The 21,293-nt window shown below is 48.2% G+C and overlaps 7 protein-coding genes across 7 annotated transcripts; 4 read left to right on the top strand and 3 right to left on the bottom strand.

Moving 5' to 3' along the window:
- Positions 1–293: 293 nt before the first annotated feature.
- On the bottom strand, positions 294–3,832 carry FOMMEDRAFT_23708 (uncharacterized protein). Its single transcript, XM_007271164.1, has 3 exons — positions 1,675–3,832; positions 936–1,580; positions 294–868 (listed from the first exon to the last, which is right to left on the bottom strand). The coding sequence occupies exons 1-3, from the start codon at positions 2,762–2,764 to the stop codon at positions 768–770; spliced, it is 1,836 nt and encodes a 611-aa protein (XP_007271226.1). The 5' UTR covers positions 2,765–3,832; the 3' UTR covers positions 294–767.
- Positions 3,833–4,036: 204 nt separating this feature from the next.
- FOMMEDRAFT_96632 (beta-hexosaminidase) lies at positions 4,037–6,444 on the bottom strand (the record flags this gene model as incomplete). Its single annotated transcript, XM_007271206.1, has 13 exons — positions 4,037–4,287; positions 4,359–4,419; positions 4,483–4,519; positions 4,573–4,613; positions 4,666–4,750; positions 4,807–4,855; positions 4,915–5,181; positions 5,242–5,338; positions 5,400–5,420; positions 5,484–5,633; positions 5,693–5,744; positions 5,800–5,837; positions 5,902–6,444. 13 exons carry the CDS (start codon positions 6,442–6,444, stop codon positions 4,037–4,039), a joined length of 1,692 nt encoding a protein of 563 aa, XP_007271268.1.
- A 296-nt stretch (positions 6,445–6,740) lies between these two features.
- FOMMEDRAFT_23709 (WD40 repeat-like protein) lies at positions 6,741–11,992 on the bottom strand. The gene is made up of 21 exons (XM_007271165.1): positions 11,185–11,992; positions 10,982–11,138; positions 10,730–10,934; positions 10,337–10,677; positions 10,173–10,283; positions 10,040–10,122; positions 9,720–9,985; positions 9,484–9,670; positions 9,273–9,428; positions 9,035–9,217; positions 8,891–8,970; positions 8,799–8,837; positions 8,571–8,742; positions 8,386–8,513; positions 8,211–8,333; positions 8,060–8,161; positions 7,895–8,000; positions 7,504–7,846; positions 7,311–7,444; positions 6,940–7,253; positions 6,741–6,883 (listed from the first exon to the last, which is right to left on the bottom strand). Exons 1-21 carry the CDS (start codon positions 11,946–11,948, stop codon positions 6,777–6,779), a joined length of 4,101 nt encoding a protein of 1,366 aa, XP_007271227.1. The 5' UTR covers positions 11,949–11,992; the 3' UTR covers positions 6,741–6,776.
- Positions 11,993–12,380: 388 nt separating this feature from the next.
- FOMMEDRAFT_23710 (uncharacterized protein) lies at positions 12,381–13,447 on the top strand (the record flags this gene model as incomplete). The annotated part of the gene is made up of 2 exons (XM_007271166.1): positions 12,381–13,068; positions 13,122–13,447. A coding segment is annotated over exon 1 (583 nt), but the record flags the coding sequence as incomplete, so codon positions are not given.
- Positions 13,448–13,860: 413 nt separating this feature from the next.
- Positions 13,861–15,530, top strand: FOMMEDRAFT_23712 (uncharacterized protein). The gene is made up of 2 exons (XM_007271167.1): positions 13,861–15,105; positions 15,163–15,530. The coding sequence occupies exon 1, from the start codon at positions 14,379–14,381 to the stop codon at positions 14,955–14,957; it is 579 nt and encodes a 192-aa protein (XP_007271229.1). The 5' UTR covers positions 13,861–14,378; the 3' UTR covers positions 14,958–15,105; positions 15,163–15,530.
- An 861-nt stretch (positions 15,531–16,391) lies between these two features.
- On the top strand, positions 16,392–18,703 carry FOMMEDRAFT_23713 (uncharacterized protein). Its single transcript, XM_007271168.1, has 4 exons — positions 16,392–16,602; positions 16,654–17,066; positions 17,121–18,214; positions 18,278–18,703. The coding sequence occupies exon 3, from the start codon at positions 17,299–17,301 to the stop codon at positions 18,148–18,150; it is 852 nt and encodes a 283-aa protein (XP_007271230.1). The 5' UTR covers positions 16,392–16,602; positions 16,654–17,066; positions 17,121–17,298; the 3' UTR covers positions 18,151–18,214; positions 18,278–18,703.
- A 777-nt stretch (positions 18,704–19,480) lies between these two features.
- Positions 19,481–20,437, top strand: FOMMEDRAFT_96301 (uncharacterized protein; the record flags this gene model as incomplete). The annotated part of the gene is made up of 4 exons (XM_007271190.1): positions 19,481–19,704; positions 19,782–20,119; positions 20,193–20,252; positions 20,319–20,437. The coding sequence occupies 4 exons, from the start codon at positions 19,481–19,483 to the stop codon at positions 20,435–20,437; spliced, it is 741 nt and encodes a 246-aa protein (XP_007271252.1).
- Between the last annotated feature and the right edge of the window lie 856 nt (positions 20,438–21,293).

Genomic DNA, 21,293 nt, shown 5'->3' on the forward strand with positions numbered 1-21,293 from the left:
CACAAACGTTGCACCATCGCACCGAAATACATACAACGCTTCTTCATTTCATTTTTCTTGAAACTCTGCTACGTGGGTATACGGACCAAAAAATGCGTAGCAAACTCTCACTACCAACTGCACCCCTTCAAACTTGGATGAACGATACAACAGCAAATAAAAAGCCTACAACAACAAATAACACCCAACAAAGAGAAAAGAAAAGAAAACCCCCCATACATCCCAAAATCAGTTGAAAGTTGTTAAAACATACCATAACTGTGAGAATAGAATAAGCGGAACTGGTGATAATGATGGTGAACGATGAATGGACGCTCGGTGGGTTGCGTATGATCACAGCTTTATGCAAACGAAAGACAAAAAAGGACAGAAAGTGGCATAATAATAGTGCAGAAATTAAAGCATACTGTAGAATAAATAACGTATCAAGTCCACGGGGTTTCAAATTCAAATTTCAGAGAACCAACGTGCAAGAAGAAAAAAAGGAAAACACGAAATGAGCGACATGTCCGATAGGGTGATAATTGGATGATAGTGGAGAAGAAAGAACAACAGCAAAGCAAAGAACGACAACCGTTCGGCGTGAGGGGATGTGATGTGGTAGGATAGCTTAGATGACCCGATCAAGAGCAAGAGGAAGCGAGAAAGTAGATCAAAAATTAGCAAGAGCCGTTTGACTTGGGAGGTCTTCATTGACTTGACGGCCGCCAGAGTGAAAACAAAGCAAAGGGAGAGAGGAATTTTTTGAGCCGAGGAAAGGACATCTATCAGCGAGGCGCGAAGACGGCGAGGAGGACGATGACGGGCAGGTAAGTAAAGAAGAAGACGACGGAAGCAACGCGACAGCGCAGTCGCCAGGCATGTGCCTCTGTGAAAAATAGATACTTTCATTAGCCTATGTGCTTGTTATACACGGTCTTGAAGCTCGGACGCACCTCTCTCAATAAATGGATCATCAACAATCACAGCCTTCTCGGTGTCAGTTCCGACCATCCTCGTCTTCGGGATCCTCCAAAAGCTTGCAAACCACCAAAGCAAAGGGAACAAGAACCCAAACCAGAACGCCCACGCCATAAACGGCGAGCCCTTGTCGTCTGCAGAACCGAAACGTAGCGTCCATCCAATATCGCGTCGTGGCGGCGGCTTTTGCGGATCGCGCATATGAAATTGGCTGAGCCGGTCAATCGACGGCGCGCGAGGCGTCACAATCGCAGAAAGCGGTATCGAAGATTGAGAGAGCGAGCGGCGCTTAGGGAACGGGACCGTACCAGCACCCGACGACGCGCCAGATACAGCCTGCGACATCGCGCGAGAGGTACGTGAACCACGCGACATGCGCGATGGTGGTCGTGGTGGATTTGTTCTACTATCAACGCGTTGAATGTGCGAGGATGGGACTGCTGAACGGGAGCTTCCTCGGCTCGAAACGGAGCCCGAGTGCGGTTGAACCGCAGATCCAGGTCGAGAATGCGCGGGCGTGGCCATGGGTGACGATAGCCGCACACGTTTCCTGCTTTTTTGAGACTGGAAAGACTGAAATGAGGAAGGTGCATACGATGCATTGGAATTGCTGTGGGAGCCTGTCATCAAGGTAGAAAAATGGAAGTTAATACACGTGTTTCCAAACGTACGAAAGGGCCGGATAGCGGAAATAACGGAAAGAAAGAAACATACGATTTCCCTTTCCTTCAGCGGCGAGAGCTGATTTTTTGCTCTTAGAGCCTCGTAAGTCCGGCGGACTACCGTCCTCTGATTCCTCTGCTTTCCTCTTGCCTCTGCTTTTTTCGGATTCCGGAGGAGGGGTCGGGACCTGCAACCCATCTTCCAGTTCCAAAGAGTTTTTCGAGCGTCCTGGAGAACCACGCGGTGTCGGTGCGATGACAGATAGTGAGGGTGCATGCAAGAAAGATGAAGATCCGGCCGTTTCATAAGTCGACTCAGACTCGGATTTTTTCATAGGAGTGCTCGGTCGTAAAGCCGCTACAGAAGCGTCACCGTTTCTCTCCTCAGGTGATAGGAAATCCTGCATTGAACGCGATCCCCATTCCACCATGTTCTCGCTATCAGACCGTTTGTGTACTGCCACACCCGCCGCACCCATCTTCGTATCCGGCTTCGAATCCACCGTGTTATTGCCCGACGATTGCGATCGGGCTTTCACGGTTCTACGATTTGCGACAGACGCAGACGCGTTGTCTGTCGTTTCCGATTGCGTGGCGATGGATCTTGGCTCGCCGTTGCGACCAGGCGCATACGACGGGGACGGCGGGGTGGAAGAAAGCAAGTGCGCAGATGAGAGACGCTGGCCTGAGGTGCTCGTCCTAATTAGCCTGGTCGATTGTCTCGCATTGTGCTTGTGCTCGTGGGAAACGCGTGGCACGCCTCGTTGAGACTCCAATAATTTTGACGAGCGTGCATCTGTCTGGTCAGGTAAATTATTAGCACCGGCTGTCTCCGGCGCGGTTGCTATCACCAGCGATGGAGCGTCTTGTGCAGGCAACATAGCCTGTTCACCCAGCGACAGCCTCAGAATCTCCCTCGACACTGCAGCTGGCCACCCAAATTCTGTCGTCTGTGCTGGATCTGCAAAAACACCGGCAGAAGCAGCGTGGGCAGTCCATTCAGCGCTCTTTCGGCGTGTCAGTCCCTGTGAAGTTCTATTCGACGATCGTGAAAATGTTCGTAAACGTCCAGTAGGTTCGTTGATATGTCCATTCGCGAGCCGTCTGGACGATACCGGTTGTTCAGATTTGATTCTCTTCATTCTGCCTGCAGCTGCAGCCGTAGGTAATGGAGGAGCTCCAATGCCAGTAACTCTTCGTCGTCTTGCTCCTGGACTGCGTTTATGTGCAGACCGAATTCGAGGCGTAGATGTCTTCGGAGTAGAATGAAAAACCGGCGGCGGCAGATGCGGAGTTGAGCTCGTCGGTGTATGCGGTACAGGTGATGGGAACCCAAACGTCCCAGGCGACGGTGAGTAGGTATATGGTCCACTCTGCCTCGTGCTCTGTTGTATTTCCAGAGATGGAGACAATGCGGGAGATGAATGTGAATTACTTGACGATGGCCTGAGCGACACTGTGCTTTCCAATGGCTTTGGGGACCATGACAGGATGGCTTCTGCACTTGATGGAAAAAAATTGTTGTTGATCGCCCTGGTTGTATGCGTCCTCCCAATCGCGTCCGGGCGTGGTCCTGTGTCCTGTCCAAATGACGACCAGTCCACTCCAAGGCCAGAGCCAAACGACTCGAAAATAGTCCCATCGTCTGGAGACTTTCCTTCAGGCATCCTATTGCGCATGCCATCGTGTTCTTGTTCGTTCTCCGATGTCCCGTCGTCGTTATCCTCGTAAATATACTTTGGTCGTTTCTGCGTCTCCACATTACGCTCGACAATATTCAGCGCGTCTTCGACAGATGCAAAGAGCGCACTGAGGTCGGGATGAATCTTGCTGTCGAGCTCCACATTCTGGCTCGGCGAGTCTGGCGACGCGTCTTGTGAGGTCTGCGCGTCGTTCTCTTCATGGCGCGTAGCAACCTTAACACCAGTCTCGATTTTCTCGAGAGCAGGAGTAGAAGTGATCTTTGAAGGTCGTGAAGAACGAAAACGTGCCAGGAAGGCGTGCATATCCTCGTGGATATTAAATAATGTCGTATGGAAGGCGTGAGCGTGAGCAGTTACGAAGAGTCGTAACTGACAACTTTAGTGTCTGATTTGACACCGACAAACGACAGAGGCGCTAGAATCGCGCAGTCTGCCACGTCGACGAGCAAGTTCAAGTTCAACCAGAAAGCTGACTTACGGCTAAGGAACACCGCTGGACTCGAAAAGACGAAGTGGAGAAATGGGGACGGGACGCGTGCCGTCGATCACAGGCGCGTATCCCGTCTTCGGCGATGCGCATACAAGGAGTAACATTTTCAACGTCCTATCTACATTTATCTCGTATCTTGTACAAGCGGTCAAGTAACATTACAATAAATCTCGGGCTCATAGTCGAATCAAGACAGTACAAGTACGTGAGTATCTCGGAGCTCAGGAGTCGACGTCACAAGCACCGGGTCGCAGAGCACACCACTCCGGTTGCAAGGGGATCGCGTTTACCCCGCGTTGCATCATCCTAAATCGCAGATCGTGCAAACGACTGAGTGCAGTCGAGACGTTCAGAGCTTGTCCGTTTGACTGGCCACCACTCCAGAACACCTCTGCTGCGCTAGCTGCACGCGGCCAGACGATCGGGTCCAGATTCGCTGGAGAACTTTGTTCGGACCACAAAGGGATCTGGCCTGATGAGGTCCGGCCGTGGGTCAGTCAAGCTCAAATGATTAACTGTAAAAAATAGCGCATTAGGACACACCTCCGAGAACCAGTGCACTTTCCTCAGTCGTCAAGTTGGCAAGTGGATCAAATGAATAGATCTATGAAAGCAAGTATGGCAGTCAAAATGACATCACGAACGTTATCTTCCAGGTCAACTAGACCTTTTGCCAAGTCTTGAATGGGTCACACCAGCTGTTCCTGAACGATGAGAGTTAGTAAGAAGTATATCCAGTTGCAAGGCAAGCTCGTACCCATTGATATTATTGCCTAGCCAATCACCAGCACCGCAGTCCTTGAGTTTTATTAGTATTACTCGACCTACGGGACCAAGGCATCGGACGTACGAGGTAGAAATAATCGGATGGCTGGTGAATTATCCTATAGCCTCTAGTTGTGACGTTCTTTGCATCCTGAGAAGAGATCCAGACACTACACACAACACTCTTCAGCCCTATTCGTCTAGGGGAACGTTAAGAGTCACTTACACTGCGATAGTAGAATTCGGCAGAGTTGTATTATGATTTAAAATCATATCTATCAATCTCTCAGCCATATGTCCTCCATATGTCCTCTATATATAATGTTATACATACCTTCTTTGACAATAGGAGTCTTCCCCTGTCCCCTAATCACCGTATGCGTAACATTCAAGAAATTATTAAGCGCTTCGTCCAGCGTCCAACCCATCGCATTCAAATCCGCCTGTGTCTGAGGATCCTGTTCGTAACAATTCGCATTCACTTCATCCCCGCCAGTGCTGAAGAGCGAAGACTTGAACTTGGTTGAGACAGATGAGACGAGTTCGACGGAGAAATTGATAGTTGCGGGTGTTGCGAGGCGTAATTGACCCGCGGGAGGTTCTATCATTGTCATGAGTTATTGTAAGTAAAAGATTCATATAAATCGTCGTTTACCCTTACCATTGGCGAACTCAGACCATGGAGTAGCCAAATAGCATGCAACGTGCTCTGGGTGCGAAAGGCCGATGGCAGTTTCATGACCTGGCGTGTCTAGCTCCTGGAGGGGGAAGATACATTCCGATCGAGTTACTGACAGGCATAATTTCAGTGATACTCACAAGGACCACGTCGATTCCTCGCTAAAGGGCATACGAAGATAAATTTGCCTTGCGCACCGGGCTATGGGACAGAATCATACTCACTGCTGCAGCATAGTCGATTATATCTTGGACATCTCCTTCAGTGTACACCCGTTCCGCAGAGTACGCGCCCTTCTGTGACAGTTCCGGGAAAGGGCTCACTTCCAAAGGGAAACTTTGGCTGTCCACAACGTGCCAATAGAGGGTATTAAACTGAGGACGGCATCAACTTCTATTGGTCGACGAAAATCGACAGAGACGGCGAAACTTACCTTCGCCCAGCTCATCGCATCCAGCGTACGTTTCAAGTCACAGACTGGATAACTGAAGTCAGGTCATTAGCGTGATATTTTTACTTTATGCAGAAGTTATTGCTTACAAGTTACGAGACGTATCAAAACTAAGTCCTCGATACGGCTCCAGATTTATCCTTTAGTAAACCATCTCGAAATCACAATATATAGTGAGACGATGAACGCACAAACGCAGGAGCATCGACAACATGAAGCGGCATGTCTACTGCGTAAACTTGTCCATCGAACGTGTACCATAGCTGCTCAAAAGTCGTCAAACCACGGAACAGACCAAGAGTTGTCGACGCCTCCAGTATCGCATCGCTTCCATCTGCAGGAACACTTAGAGTATAACCCTCGTTTCTTGCGTCAAGCGGTGTGATTGCTTCCTCGGATATGTCTCTAATTGACGATCCATTTTCATTGTTCAACGTCAACCGGAGCGATAGTAAAGTCTTCGCGGATCGGAATGACGCTTTATCGCTTGACCCACGTCCAACTACCAGTCGCCCATGATTGTCATTGAACAGCCTAGTCTCGGTACGATTAATGGCATCAAGTAGATCTAGAGGCGTTTCAGACAACCCAGAGAATATCTCGAAGTCCTGATACAGCAATAAGGTTTCGTGACCAGTTGAAATACTACGGGGAATTGGCCAGATAGCATGGGCAATTTTACTGGAGAGTGCGAGGTGCAGAAAGCCGATAAAAATAGCCCGGAATGCATGCATGGTGCCAGTGTCTTGGGAGAATGGTCGATGAGAACTTGCTTCTTGTATAGACAGTCCATACGGAGCACCGGAAGAGGCGGCAGTAAATTCGGCTCTGTGGCAGAAACCTGACCATTCGTCCAGATGCAAAGCCAGGAAGCACGCGTTGCCGAGGATAGAATAGAGGGCAGCCAGGTGCATCTATCCAGAGAAAGGAAGCATATCTATATTCAGAAATATATATTTGTGAGACGCAACATCGTGAATTGGTCAAGAAAAATGAAGAGAAGCATCGGAGCCGCCGCGAACGAGAACATGTGGTGAGTATAAAGATAAGACAAGAAGGATGCGTTCTAAGTGCTGAATGTAAAAACTGCATCTCGAATTTGAACTTGAACACTCCTGTCCGAGGGCCATTTGAAGTGAATCTGCTTGAGAGAGGCCTCTATCGTCAAAGTCGCTATGCAATTCATTAGTATCCAAGCACATCATCAAGAGCGGTATTGGAAGCATTACCGTGATCTTGAAGAACAAAGTTGAGCGTTTTATAAGGTTCAGATCCGCTCCGACCTTGCCGCGGAGGAGCACCCGGATGGAAGAAGCTCGTGAAGCTGGAGCCAACCTTCCACACTAATAGAACGCTTTCTTCGACTGACAACGTGACCATTCTTCGACCATCTGGTGAGAAGCAGATACCGGCAAGTCCTTTCCGGTGTCCTTCCAGAACATACAGTCGAGTAGCTGTTTTGAGGTCATACATGATAACAGCTCCTTCATTCGTCCCGACTGCCAATCGCTGGCTGCCGGCGTGGAAATCGAGTGTTGGGAACCTTGATCAGCGCATTTTTAGTCCGCGGCCATTGAATATGAAGAAAATTACGACTAACGTTTGCACGACCAAGGCGATAATTTCGGTAACAGAGTCCTGGACCGCCTCGCGTTCCGCGTTCTGGCCCGGGTCCAGAGACTTCACCACCGCCTCCATTAAACGGGGCAAATTCGGATAAAGGACCAGAGGTTTCTAAACAAGAGTAAATACAATTTAAGGCGAAATTAGCGAATTAAAAGTAAAGGGCAAACCTTCCGAATTAGAAAGGCGATGATTTGTAACACGGATTTGCTGTATTCGAGTGATCTCGGGTGGAGGATGTCCAGAGATAACGTTGTAACGAACAGTGGGCTGTTACTTGACGCAATCTGCAGGACAGCCATACGCGCGTATGGGCCAGGATTCCTTGTAGATATTGCTTCCTTGCGCGACGTCGTGGCGAGAACGAAGAGGGAACGAAGTGCTTCCATCGCGTCGAAGTATTGCTGCCAGGTCTCGAAACCACGAGAACACAAATCAATAGCGAGTACTCGGTGCGGAGACGTGTCATCGTTAAAGTACAACAAAACGGATTTTGCAACGTCAGACAACGTTCTGTATGAGTTGTCAGCTTTATACATAGACAATTATCAGAATACCAACGTGGAGGATAACAACGCAAATTTTTCAATCGCGATGTTTCCGCAGATGCAGAGTGCAAGTGCGGCTTTGGCAGACTGCCTCTGATCCTCAGGAAGAATGCAAGGCACTTATGGGATTAAAAGATATTAGTTATGCCTCTTATCATCAGAATGCTGCTCGACTTACGCCTATGTCGCCATTTCTCGACGACCATTGCAATCTCGTCATCCGGAAGCCTCGCGATCTCACTGTCGAAGAGAAGTTTGGCAGCAGATCGTATATCGTCAACTTTCTTTAACGTTAGCAACATAGTGAGTAAACGTTCGTGTTGTCTCACCCTCGGACTCGTTCCAGTAATACGCTAATACGGCCAAACTGGGTGCCTGATAACTAGGCCCAATAAATGAAGCCAATGATACCGTATAGAATGTCGATATCGCATTTGCAGACTGCTCAAATCCTGCAGATTGTTAAGCACGGCTTAGGCTATATATCAAAGAATCCGTGCTCACCGGCTATTGCAGATAACGCATTGAGCAAGGCGACAATGGCCAACAGCCGCACGGCTGTGATTTCCGGTGACAAATGCCATACTGCCTGGGGAGTATCTGAGAAGAATGATTGATAATTGCGTTGTGTACTAATCAAATTTTTAGCCACCAAATATCAGGAAACTGTTTGGCAAGAGGACTCTTACTCGAAGAATCCTGGTGTTGCAATGATAGACGTCGTCTGACTCTTAAGGATATCGTTTAACAATCGGTCAGAGTGTTCGTCCATCCCCGGAATATGCAATGCCGCTAAGAGTGTCTGCAGATGGGAGGGCCTGATCTGCTCTGACACCTTTGTAAATGTAGAACGGGAGAAATCTTCACGAAACCAAATGAGTGGTTGGGGCAAACGAACGAAAGACGTAATCACTGACTTTCAAGCAAGGACTGGGCCTCAAAAACCAAAGCCGGAGCTAAACAAGAGATAAGCAATGAAGAGCATAGTATACGTATTCAAAATACGTACGTGGATCGCCCTGCGCCGAAGACCTATTCAAGATAGTGGATACACAAGCCGACCGCGCCGATTTGCTGTCCTCGATGTCGCTTCAAACGAGTGATCATATCGAAATCAGAAACAACACGGAAGGTGATACACGACTTGACCTACGCTATGAACCAGTCATCCTGCGAGAGCATCTCAGCCGCCTTTTCTGAATTCATCGAGCGTCGAAATTCTCGCGTCTTGACATCCCATATTCGCGTGCGGCCATCAACGTAGAAAAGCATGAGATTATCCGAACCAAGGCAAAGAGTCTGCAGGCGTGCAGGCGAGCCTGGGATAAGATACAGACTATGGTGATCGAAAACGTCAACAAGCGAGAATATCTTGCGGAGGAATAGCGCACAAGTTAAAGCCGTCGATCGCTATAACAGCAATAGTTCCGTCGCTAGAAATGCACATGCAGCAACCACGCAATCGACTGGTGAAATCGTCACCCATGTGGACAACCTGTGCTAGGGGTTCAGTAAAAACGACCCATCGCGCTAGGAGCTTTAGAGTACTAAATGTTAAGTGAGACATCATCATGACCATGAAATGAAAAGACAAGTCCCTACGCGAGGTCCCAGAATGCAATTGATCCATCGTCGCCTCCACTTATTACCAAGCGCTGCCCTGTTTGTGGGTTCTGAATGACAAAAAGACTGAGAACAGCACAATTGATCTCGTCAAAGGCCGAATTTGGAGCCTCGTTTTGCGAATATATAAGGCGCTCCAGGGATAGTTTGTTGAGGTATCCATCATCTTTAGCTGTTCAGTTGAATACTCATGGCAACGTTTGAATTTTGCTTACCATAACCGATCACAATGGTGTTAAGCTCTATAGGCAATGTAGCAGTGATACGGTGAAATGCACCCGTCACGGCAGGCGTCGAAGCCGGCATAGTCCAGATGGTCGTAGCCTTTTCCTGTTGTGTGCTCTTCGAAGCACATCGCGGCAAAATCGATATCTGTTGTTTCTCAGCACCCATTTCCAGGAAAATTCGTTGCTGGTGATCTTGCTGTGTAGAACAAATAGTCCGACTTCCAGGTAGGGGGACAGACGAGAATAAGGTCGTCCTAATGCCAGCCAGTAAATAACAACGGTGATTTTCGTAAGTCTAAGTAACTTACGTCGTGTGAAGTGGCTTTCCATGACCGGAATCGGAGCTTTCGTTGGATACGACCTCAGGCAGACTATACGTCTTCATACTGTCCTGAAGGCCAACAATTAGGACCCAGCTATGGGGAACGGTCGAGAACGTACCTGAAACAACAATTGGATCTTTACTGGGTCAATCCACTCAGCTTGTCTTAATCCAGCTTGAACGGGAATGACACTTCGCATAATGACAGTGCTTTCATGCAAAGTAAAAGCCTACTGTAGTGTTATGTGTATTCTTGGTACCCCATTTACCGAATATTACTTACGGTGAGCTCGTCTGTCGACCATGCAATCCCGAACTGATTCTTTCCGACTCTTCGTATGTCCAAACCCTTGACTGTACCTGTCAGAGGCAGTTTACCGAACCCATGTTCGTATTGCAGACTAAAACGTGGGTAGTCCTGGTTTGGCTCTCCAGAGTCTGACTGTTGTTCGTTCCGTGACAGTAAATTTCGAATAGACTGAGGCAAATTTATGCCATTTGATGACATATGAGAATCATGTCGTGAACGGGCTCCAGAATGCATGACTACCAGGCGCGGAAGAATGGTAAGCGTCCGTACAGTAAGTGACGTGTCGTTCTCGACCTGATATAGCTTGATACTTCCTGATGATTGGAGTCAGACATGTCTGTCACCAACAATAACAAAATTAACTACCGGAATCATCCTGGCACACGACAAATCCTTCAGCATGTCCTTCCAGGATTAGGTCACCAATTTGCGACAGAGATGTCTCCCCAAATTCGTGATCTTTTGACCCGGTAAGCTCGTATACAGCAAAACGTGTCTTTTCATCTGCCTCGCCGCTATCAAGGGAGATCGTACGGTCGTCCGCTTTTGCGAGCGCAACAACTATAGAAGTCTGGGTGAAGTGAGTACTAGGATCAAGTATAGGCGATAGGGGCTAACCTCGTTGACGGGAAAAATGTGCAGGCTTTGCCATGCCCACAGAACCTGAGACCCTGATCCGTGAGATACCACTGTCGTCTTGAAGGATGCAGGTACTGTGCCTGGTTCGGCAGAAGCAACACAGATACCATCCATGCTCTTGAACAGAGAAACCTTCCTGCATTGTTTGAGTATTCCGTGCAATGCACAAAAGATAGACCTACCCAGATTCCTGGAGAGATAAGAACATTTCGCTGTCCTCCAGAACACTCAAAGAAACGACCGAATGCTCAGAACCGAAATCGCGAGGCAAAATACGCACCCGCAACTGAAGAAGTTTGCGGTAGCTTCCCGTATTTGTCGGTCCAAGGATTGGTGACAACGGGGGAGAAAGCATAGTCGAAGAGGTCTCTACAGAGGCAATCGAAAGTGTATCATCGAACCGACGAGCTGGTAAGTCATGGCCGAGCATATACGATGCTCGAGGTGACCGGTCCTTAACATCCTTCACTTTTCTTTCTGCGATCATACCCTTCATCTTCTCCTGTTCGTCATCGAAATCGACGTAATTTTTCGGAGCCTCTACTTGCTCCTTCGACAATCCAGAGACAGCACGCGACTTGGATGACTGTGCTGTCAAGTTGGTCCTGGATCCCGATGGAGAAGCATTACGAGAACGGGAAAGGGAGAGATGCTGTTGGCGTCGATAGGGCAGATGTGGTGGTTCACACCCTCCAGAGAACCGACGCTTGGCTATAGTCGACTTCCGTCGAGTACGTTTTGAGAGGTTCGGACTGAAGACATAGATACTGCCATCCGAGCATCCCACGACTGCACCCCACGATGGCTTTCTCGAGAGTTCATCAATCTCCCCATCGTGTTCCAAATCCTCGAAACCCCAAGACACTATCCTGGTTGGCTCCGAATGTATGGTACAATTGCGATGTTCCTTCGCCTGAAACGATATAGGTATATTTAATGCTGCCATAAGATAGGCCACAGAGTAAGCCTATACAGAGGTCAGGACACGCTTGGGATATAGAATCTGCTGTTTCTATAAGTTATGGACTAGTAAAGCCCCAGGAAAGAGCAGGTTCATGGTCGTCGGTGCTAAGAACCGACATCCGTGTCGACGCGTCGCGCACGCGTCTACTTGTTCCCAACTCTCATGCTCATGTCGTGACGGCAACACTTGAATGGACCTCAACTGGTCTTTCGACGGCCCTGCAAGCTTCATACAGACGGATGACTCCGACGTAGACCCCAATGCGTCCGTTCAAGCCGCGCCCGAGGCGGAGAGTTCATTGCGACCTGCAAGACCAAATGGCTTGCTAAACATTGACGACTCCGATTTCGAAGCGCTCATTGAAATTCTCGGCACTAATGCAGAAAACGAGAAAGGAAAAGGGAAGGAAAAACAGCAAACTGGGGCTACAAATGTTATACAGCCAATGGATAATCCAGAGGGGAGCATGGATGGTATTGCAATCCCACCTTGCGTGGCTCCAGCTCTTCAAAGCCCAAGCAAACCCGGGCCCTCAAGATCTGGTTCAAAGATTGATACAGCACATATGCATGCAAACTCGATACCAGGACGTGTACGGTCTCCGTTGTCCAACACAAAGGCTCCAAGACCTCCTACTTCTCGTTCGAACCTTGCGCCTCCCGGAGAAACGGTTGGAAGTACTTCGCGGCAGCGGACGGTTGCTCCTACTCCGTCGAGTCCAGGTCCGTCTCGACAAAGTGGAAGGCCTACTATGCATGCAAGCAAATCAGAAGGCTTCACTCAATTTAAGCATCAACTCGGAACCTCCGTGTCAGACGTCAGTGATCAGGTAGCTGGCTTACGAAGTCGCATCCAAATACTTAAGGACGACGTCAGGGAGTTTGCCCCTCATCTATATCAAAGGGCTTTCGAAAATGCGGATATTCGGGCTGGAAGTTACCCGCAAGACAACCAACAACCTCTGGGAAATGGAAATAAGATGGACAGAAAAGGGAAGGGAGTAGTACGTTCCCCATCGTCGCCAATGAACGGGGTAATGCCGAAGTCAGACTACGAAGCTATTTCGACTATGACAGAGGATGAGGCAAAGGCCACACTTACGGTACGTCGTACTACGTGATATTCAGTATACTGTTACTCATTTGACCTTGTCAGAACATTTGTCGGACATTACACATCAAACCCTCAGGTCTCAAATATTCGCCTTCTCGACACCAAGACCACGCTACTCCCGTCCCCCCTTCAAGTTTATCCGACATTACAAGGGCTTTACGATTAGTATCCGAACTAGACGAACTAGTTTGGAGGAACGCAAACGACCAGACTGTATACAATATCTACGCCGAAGACAATATCCAGGCCATTTTGGATAGAGTGCGTCTCTGGGAGCGCACTGCTCGGTCGCGGGTCGGCCGTAGTTCTGATTTATGATCTTCCGATTTCTGCCTCTCGGCTTTTATTTAGAATCTCACGATTATTATACGTCAAGTGCACCACGACAAACAACTAACTAGTATCTTTCATGATTATCGCGATGTGTTGTTTCAAGGTTATCTATTGCTGTATTGTTTTGCTTTGTATAACATTTGTATCGATATGTAATGAAAAGCCGAGTTCCTCGATTTCCGAACAGCAAGCTATTGTAGTTGGACCACTGCTTTTGCAAGGGTACTCATGCTACTTCAGTCGCAACTCAAAGACCGAATTTGGCTCTGATTTTCAATACTATTAGACAAGCGTTGTAATTATAGTATTAAACTATACGATTATGTAATAGTTATCATCGTGAGAAATAATAGATTGTCCATGTATCATTGTATGCGCTTCCTTTCCTTTTGTCCTTGACCTCACAATTATCGAGACTGCGGGTCTTGTCCACGCAAACGCCCTAATGATCCTGGTAACCACTGATTTCTACACGTTGCTCGTACGAATAGGCCTAAGCGCTAGTTGAACTGAACTGGTGCTGTGCTCTTAAACTAGAACGCGGAGGCAAATTTGGCACATAACCATCCTCCTATTGTCTCTCTTTGTAGCATCACCCTTCGAGCTAACATTGGCACACATATCCTGGTTCTTATCACATCCTCCCAACCTACATGCCTGTTGACGCTCTTCACCTCTATTGTCTCGTCCAGTTCCAACACACATACATATACGCACAACACAAGACTGGCGGCGACTTTGTGATACTACTGACAACATACAAAAGCATGGTGTCGGCGCGCGTCGTCAAGTCTCCTTCTCTTCATCACTCGTATCATTCTCCCTTCTCTCTGCACTGCTGTAGGACGAGACAGGCGCTCCGTCGACAAGTTATAATCTCCTGGTAACTTTGGCCTTGACTGCTGGCAGTCCTCGTGCTCTTGCCTCTGTACAACTTAGTCCGCTCACGAATCTAATACGACAATTATGTCTCCTACGATCCGCGTCCTCTCCTATGGGCCGCTAACTCACGATCTACTCGCAAGAGATGAACAAGGCACACAATTTGCATCTACTCCAGTAGAAGCAGTAGTCGTTCCCGTCGTCATTCTCCTCCGTGAGCTCCAATTATTCCCATCCTCGAATGAGGTACAGTATTCCCAGGAAATACAAACTCACGAATGTATAGTCTTACTAATTGGTGCCGCTATCGCCTCGGTCTTCTCATATTGGAGGAAGAGGAACGACCGTGATCGGCTCATCAAAGCTTCGACGCCAAAAGCAGCCCGCAAGTTTGTCCCAGACTGGCTGAGCAACTGGATGGGCTCTGCAACCGCCAAACCTATTCAGACCTCCAACCGGGGCGCACAAGACGCGGACCAAGACAGTCTTGACCTATCCAAACCTGACGCCGCAAATCTCGCAGACTCGAACTCCGACGTCATCGCTCTGCGTCCTGTCTCGTTAGCCCTCCCACCTCACCCGTTAGCTATACACGACCCATACGACAGATACGACAGATACCCAGCCGTCCGTCCGAAGCCCATCGGCGTCTCATTCGGATAAATAGCCACCACCTCTTCGCATGTGCATGTGAAATATTTGTCTCCGTACCGTATGAAATCCCTGCACTTTGGTTTGATCGTCCGTTCCGTCTCCGTGCATCCGACCCGCGAGTCTGAGTTTGAATCATTCCGAGTCCATGCTCTCCGAGGTGAGTCCTCGCTGTACCTTCTAGTATCTCCGTCTTCTCCGCTCACAGAAGCCAAAGTCGTCATTCAATCCTCAGAAACCATCAATTGATCCACCCATTCCCATACCGTGCCTTCCACCCGATCATGACGCCGCACCAACGACTTCTTGAACCTTGACGATCCCCATTCTTCCACCATCAGTACACAGTAACTTGGTTCCATCTATGTATATGTGTATATCATCCGATTCATCGTTCCCACTTGTCAACTCTCCTCGGTTCGGCCTTTCAATCTCGTTGTCGCTATATATACAGTACAACACCGTTTTGTACTATTTATTTTCCTCTCAGTGTATCGCCGCTTATCCTTCTCCTCGTAGTCACCGTCAATCAATGTAATGCGTACGTACAGCATCTTATTTCCCTACGTGTACTTTTATTCCCGCATCCCTGTGTTTCATGCGTATAGATAGCCAAGGCTGGTCCTTTACTCAGCTACATTCGTGTGTTCCTCATTGAGTGTGAATACTCCACACAACTCCGCTCCGTGCATCTGATCCCGACCTCCGCGCATCCGGGATTCCACTCACATGAAAAAATAATCAAGTGATTCTCTACACTTTCCCTCCAACCCGCGCACTCTCACAGGTCAATGCACAGCACTTCTACCAAACCCACGAGACAAAGAACATCCGGTCCGAGTCCTGTGTAAGTTCTAAGATCCCAAGAAGCCCAACAACGCCAAACCAAGACAATGCAACAATATATTCAATATTCCCTTCGGCATTGAAATTTGAATGCACGAAAGCGGAATTGAAAAGAGGAGAATTCGAAAGCACCCCTTTCCTGCAGTTCTTACTCCCGGAGCTACTGCGAAAATACGAGGATATTCATGTCTTGGTGTATAGATTAATTCGTCTGTGTGGCACAAAAAACTGACAGTAATAAATGAGCTAACGGCATGATGATGATGATCGTCGGTATCCAGCGTCTATTTTCTTAGCCGAAACTTAGGCAAAGACCGACGATCTGCAATGCAATGAATCACCCATCTTTAAATAAAAACTTTGGTAAATACGTATATTAAGGACAAGGGGCAGTTGCTCTTTGTCCGCCCAATCCGATAAATCGCAATTAGGAGCCGTACCGAAATCCTTCACAGACGAGAAAAACACACACAAGAAAAGCGCACCAGTCGGCATTAAAGGATAAAATAGTGTATACGTATGTACACGAAATCCTTCAAAGACCTTTTAATCTCCATTCCGCTCAGCCGAACACCGAACACGACACTCCTTTCCTTTTGCGCTAACATTTATCATCCCTCTTCGCGCACCGGTGCGGCGCGGAGTCAACATAGTCTTCTTCGGAACGTCAAGAAGTCAAGTCGCAGATTGGAAAAACTGAATTGCTGCGTCACAGCACTCACACGACACGAGGCTCGCGTCCCTATATGCCGTACTCGCCCAAGCTTCTCGCGTCTACGCGAGACGTCCTGAAGCGAACTGTTGGTGCGTTCTGTAAGATTGTTAGTACAGGATTATAGGATTATATATGTAAGCGACTTACCCCAAGTCCGCACAATATCCGCGAGCGCATAGACTTACAAGAACACATAATGCGCTGGTTTCGGTAGAGGAATGAGGTATAGGGACTGCCTTTTCGTCTTTGCGCAGACTTGTAAGAGTCTTTCTCTTTGCCCTGTCCTGTCCTTTCGTCTTTCATCTTTCGTCCTGTCTTGACTTGAAATCGTTCGACGTCCACACTCTTTACTTGTACTTCCCTTGTTTCATCCTCGGGATTTCCTATCTACCATCCATCCTTCCTCGATCTCGAATTGCGCGAACTTGTAGATCAGAATGCCTCCCGCCCGCGGCCGCTTATATGGAAGAGACGATGTGGATCCGTCTTCTGTCGGCCCAGGTCAGAGGGTCAGCATAGACGGCGGTATCGACTCTAGCAAAAACATTATCGCAATGATTCTAGCAACAGGTAAACGCCACAGCATTTTCACTAGGAAGAAGATGTTTACTTACAAGATAAACAATAGTCCTCTTCATCGTTGTTGTAGTCTCGTACCAGTACTTCTCTATCACCATTACGCGACGTGAGGAAGCACGACGAAGAACTGGTTCCAGACATGGTCATAGACGAACGAGGAGTGCACCACGCGTACCCTTCACTACTCGACTCCGAGCACTTATCCGACGGTGGATGACGTTCCTCAAGCTCGTCGTCTCGCCAGCAGCCAAGCCTGCGCCGTCCACCTCAAGCACAAGTTCTACAGAAGCCCTATTGAAGAAGATCACTCCACGCCGAACACCAAAACGACGAACACTCTTCAACTTACCATGTTTCGTTCGACAAAAGGAACAACCTAGGTCCAAGAGAGAGTCTCGTCGCGCTCTACGTCCACTCCTCTTGAACAACGAAGCCATGTACACATATACGCCAAGAAGTCCCATCGACGACAAAACTCAAGAACTCCTCCGTTCACCAGACGCGTTCGCCGAGTTTTCCGACCCTGTACGTAACATGAACTTCGTGCGCATGCAGGACGAAGTCCAGCTTCGAAAGGAGCGAGATGAGATCTGGTACGAGGAGCCCTTAAATTCGCCCGAGATACCTAGCGTTGCCTGCGTCGCCCCGCTCGCTCTTCGCAAAAAGTGCAGTTTGCTGAGGGAAGGCGACAAAACAGATGACGAGCAAGCTCCCATCGAACGCTCTCCAGGTCGCGTTATATATCCACCTCCTCCAATTGTCGTACCCGCCACGCCGCCGTCAACCGTTGACGTCGACGAAAAGCAGAACGTGATATATTATCCGTCCTATGATACAACACGTCCATTATCGATCATTGAGGAGGAAGATCCAGATTCCCCTGCGCCTCGCAGTTTCTTCGAGATTTGCGGAGACGAGGACGACGATGAACTCCGTCGCAGGAAGATTCGTTTAAGATTCCCTCTGCCTTCGCCGATAAAAGCGTCCTTACAAAACGACATCGACGTCTTTTCAATAGGAAGCTTCAGTGTATCGGACGAGTCTAGCGACGGCTCTGGACATTGATTATTTCTCCCAGGTACGTTCACTTTCTGTATATTTTCAGCGAATTTCCACATGAACTGACAACTGCCACCTCAATAATTAGAAACGACAACCCCACACCATTATAGACAGATACACACCCACTCACCTACACTCGTTCATTCTTATCTTTATTACATTTCGTCGATTCGCTCTTTTCCCTCGCCACTCGTTTCAATCGGAACTAGTACTGTCATTTATCGGCTTGTATGTGTGTTTCGGGTAAATAAGTTAACCCTATGTACTTTTATTTTCTGGATTTCGGCGGAGCAGAGATACTTTGATTACTTAGAAACGATGGACTTGAGTAGACAGGAGTTCTGTACTGCTGTCGAGAGTGACGTGGATTACTATTCCTGAGTGACGTGAGAAGCCAGCTAGGTTTGAAGTTAGCCAAGCAGTTTAATATCAGAGAGTTAGGTCTCTTCAAGGAATAAGATAGTACAAAGAGTCCTCCGAGAAGCCAAAAGACAAAACTGTTTCAAGATTAAAATATTGCTTAATCTTGCACGGATAGATGGGCGGTGGATGGATTCGGGCAGTGGACGTTCGGGGAAAGGAATGGATGAGACCGGCAGCTTCGCGTCAGACCAATGCGGATTCTCACAGTCCCTTGTCCACAACCGCTCTGTTGTCGCTCCTCATCCCACCTCTCCTCGGCCTCCTCAGGACAGCCTGACTGGAAGGGAAAAAATTCAGGAGACAGCTCACAGTGTCAAGCGTATCGAAGCGGTCCATATAGCGTAAAAGGAGTCGCAAAATATACAAAATGGCACACAACAATTTCGACTCTGACCGACGCTCCGCCGTCTCCTCTTTCTACGGTGGACGCAAGTCGTCCTTTGACATGCTCAATTCTGACGTCGGTCTACGCTCTGGTACACCAGCAGGAGGCCCGTCTGCATCGCGCCACGACCGTGACGACGCCTCGTCCTTCTTTGGTTCTTCGCGAGCACGCGGTTCTCAGGACATGCTTGCTGGACAGGGTGCAGGCTACAATCGTGCTTCATATTTCGCCGTTGGTCGTGAGGCACCTGTAAAGGGTATCAACGATGATGAGGATGCTTCGTTCCTTGGAGCAAGGTCTGGTGCAGGAAAAGGAGATGAAGAAGCAGGGTGGGATGTCTACGCAGACTTCAATAATATGGGCCCGCGATATAGCAACGCGTTCGTCAAGTATGACCAAGGGTATGTTGTTGGAAACAATAAATTATACTATAATATTTGACTGGCATGGTACAGATACCAACAAATACCCCCAGAACAGACTCCGCCAGTCCATACTCCTGTTAAGGTCGAGGAAGATACAAACATGAGCACATCCGGCGCACCCGTCGAACTCGTCACCGTCCCCGCTCTCGGTGCAGAATGGAAGAAATCTGAACTAAGAGCAATGACGAAGAAAGGACGCAAAGAGGCCAAAGAGAGCAATCGTTGGAATAACTTCCGTGCATGGACTCGGGATCAGCGCGGATGCTGTGGGAAATGGGGAACCCGCAAACACATTGCTATCGTTGCTTTTATTGTCTGCTGCATGTCAGTTGCACTACTTGCTTCTATATCACTAAGAAACTCAACTGATGCCCCCTTTTTTCTGGTTTTTAAACCTTTAGCGTCGCGTTAATCCTCGCCTTCACAATCCCCCGCGTCCCCGCCATCACCTTCAACTCCGCCAGTCCACTCCTCAACGGCACCGCCCCACCACAAACAATCTTCTCCCGTTCCCCAGCCAACTTCTCATTCGCTGCGAACCTTGACCTAAAAGTCGACCCGGGTAGCAACTTCCTCCCCTTACACCTCAAGCACGTCCGCGCGAAGATTCAGGACCTCAATACAAATCAACAAGTAGGGCAGGGTGATGCGTCTGCATCGTTTCCAGCGCATGAGGAATCGGAGTTTCAGTTACCGCTGAACTTTACTTATGTAGCGATTAACGATACTGATCTGACATGTATGTCATATCTTCTTTTCACGCTCAAATTGGCGCCTTTATTTGGTCATCCGCTGATATGTTTGTTTCCCAGGGCTTAACTGGTACAACGCATGCAGAAACTCAGCTCTATACGCAAATGGCTCACGTCCAGGTATTTTCATCCATCCGTCAACCCTCTTTCTACTACAAATTCTAACTTTTGTAAAAACAAAAAAAGGCGTAGATTTCCGCGTCCAACTAGAACTCGGCATCGCAGGCCTAATCGGCGACCGCCAAATCACGACACAAATCACAAACGTCGCATGTCCGTTCGAGCTTTCGCAAAACAACGCTTAAAAGAGTGGACCCTTTTCTGTTTTGGACTCACTTTCGCTATCGATTACTCTATAACTTACCACTCGCTATGCCTGTCACGTCATCCCTCTCTTCATCCCCTATCCTCTTTCATCTTGGTTCCTTTTCTTCCCTTTTTAGCATATGATTCCCGTGCTTCTAGCTACCATTACCCGACTCGGACTTTGACTTTGTTATGATCTGGACACAATACATTTAACATTAGTCAGACGGACGACGGACGTCTGAAGACGTTTCGTTTCGTTTTGCATCTCCACGACGAAAACTCCTGCATTCACTCGCCCCACTCGTTTAATTCTCCTGTTCGTTTGTTTTGTCATGACTATATATTACTTTTTCATCCGGCTGAGCATATCTAATCAAAGGGCAACCTATGTGTATGTATACATTCAATCTATCAAAGTTTTCATATCTGCTATGCAGCATTTATCGATTAGCAAGGTAATAAAATACTGTCTATCCTTAAGAGGAATTATATTCTAATTATTTCCTAAAGCATTATCTAATACAAATGTTATACCCATGGACTTAATAAGATGCAAAAGATAACGTCCATCATGATATATTATTGTGTCATCTGTCTTACTCTCTACACTCACTCTCTCACTGAACGGGCATTGTCGTACCTACTCAGGAGTGCCCATGGCTCTGTCGGTAATCCTGACTCTGCTTAGGAAGTTGTTAAACGTTTGCCTACGATGGGCAAATCGTGGACTGCCACTTCTGCTTAAACTGTTCCCAGTGTTTGGGCGGTACCTGAGTTTTGCTGGGAAGGGGAACGTTGGACTTGCTAGAGTTGGTGACAGGCAGACGTATGAAGGCAGAAAGGATGGCAGCA

Source organism: Fomitiporia mediterranea, assembly GCF_000271605.1.
Source record: "Fomitiporia mediterranea MF3/22 unplaced genomic scaffold FOMMEscaffold_16, whole genome shotgun sequence".
NCBI classification, from domain to species: domain Eukaryota; kingdom Fungi; phylum Basidiomycota; class Agaricomycetes; order Hymenochaetales; family Hymenochaetaceae; genus Fomitiporia; species Fomitiporia mediterranea.

Bases quoted from the DNA above. Each gene is read 5' to 3' on its own strand.
- FOMMEDRAFT_23708 (XM_007271164.1), bottom strand. From the start codon at position 2,764: ATGAAGAGAATCAAATCTGAACAACCGGTATCGTCCAGACGGCTCGCG. The intron at 1,581-1,674 runs GTATGTTTCTTT...CCTTGATGACAG, and splicing joins CGCTGAAGGAAAGGGAAATC to GCTCCCACAGCAATTCCAAT. The intron at 869-935 runs GTGCGTCCGAGC...TATTTTTCACAG, and splicing joins TGATCCATTTATTGAGAGAG to AGGCACATGCCTGGCGACTG.
- FOMMEDRAFT_23709 (XM_007271165.1), bottom strand. From the start codon at position 11,948: ATGGCAGCATTAAATATACCTATATCGTTTCAGGCGAAGGAACATCGC. The intron at 8,514-8,570 runs GTAAGAGTCCTC...AAATTTGATTAG, and splicing joins GCAACACCAGGATTCTTCGA to TACACAACGCAATTATCAAT. The intron at 8,001-8,059 runs GTAAGTCGAGCA...TAATCCCATAAG, and splicing joins CGAGAAATGGCGACATAGGC to TGCCTTGCATTCTTCCTGAG.
- FOMMEDRAFT_23712 (XM_007271167.1), top strand. From the start codon at position 14,379: ATGTCTCCTACGATCCGCGTCCTCTCCTATGGGCCGCTAACTCACGAT.
- FOMMEDRAFT_23713 (XM_007271168.1), top strand. From the start codon at position 17,299: ATGACGTTCCTCAAGCTCGTCGTCTCGCCAGCAGCCAAGCCTGCGCCG.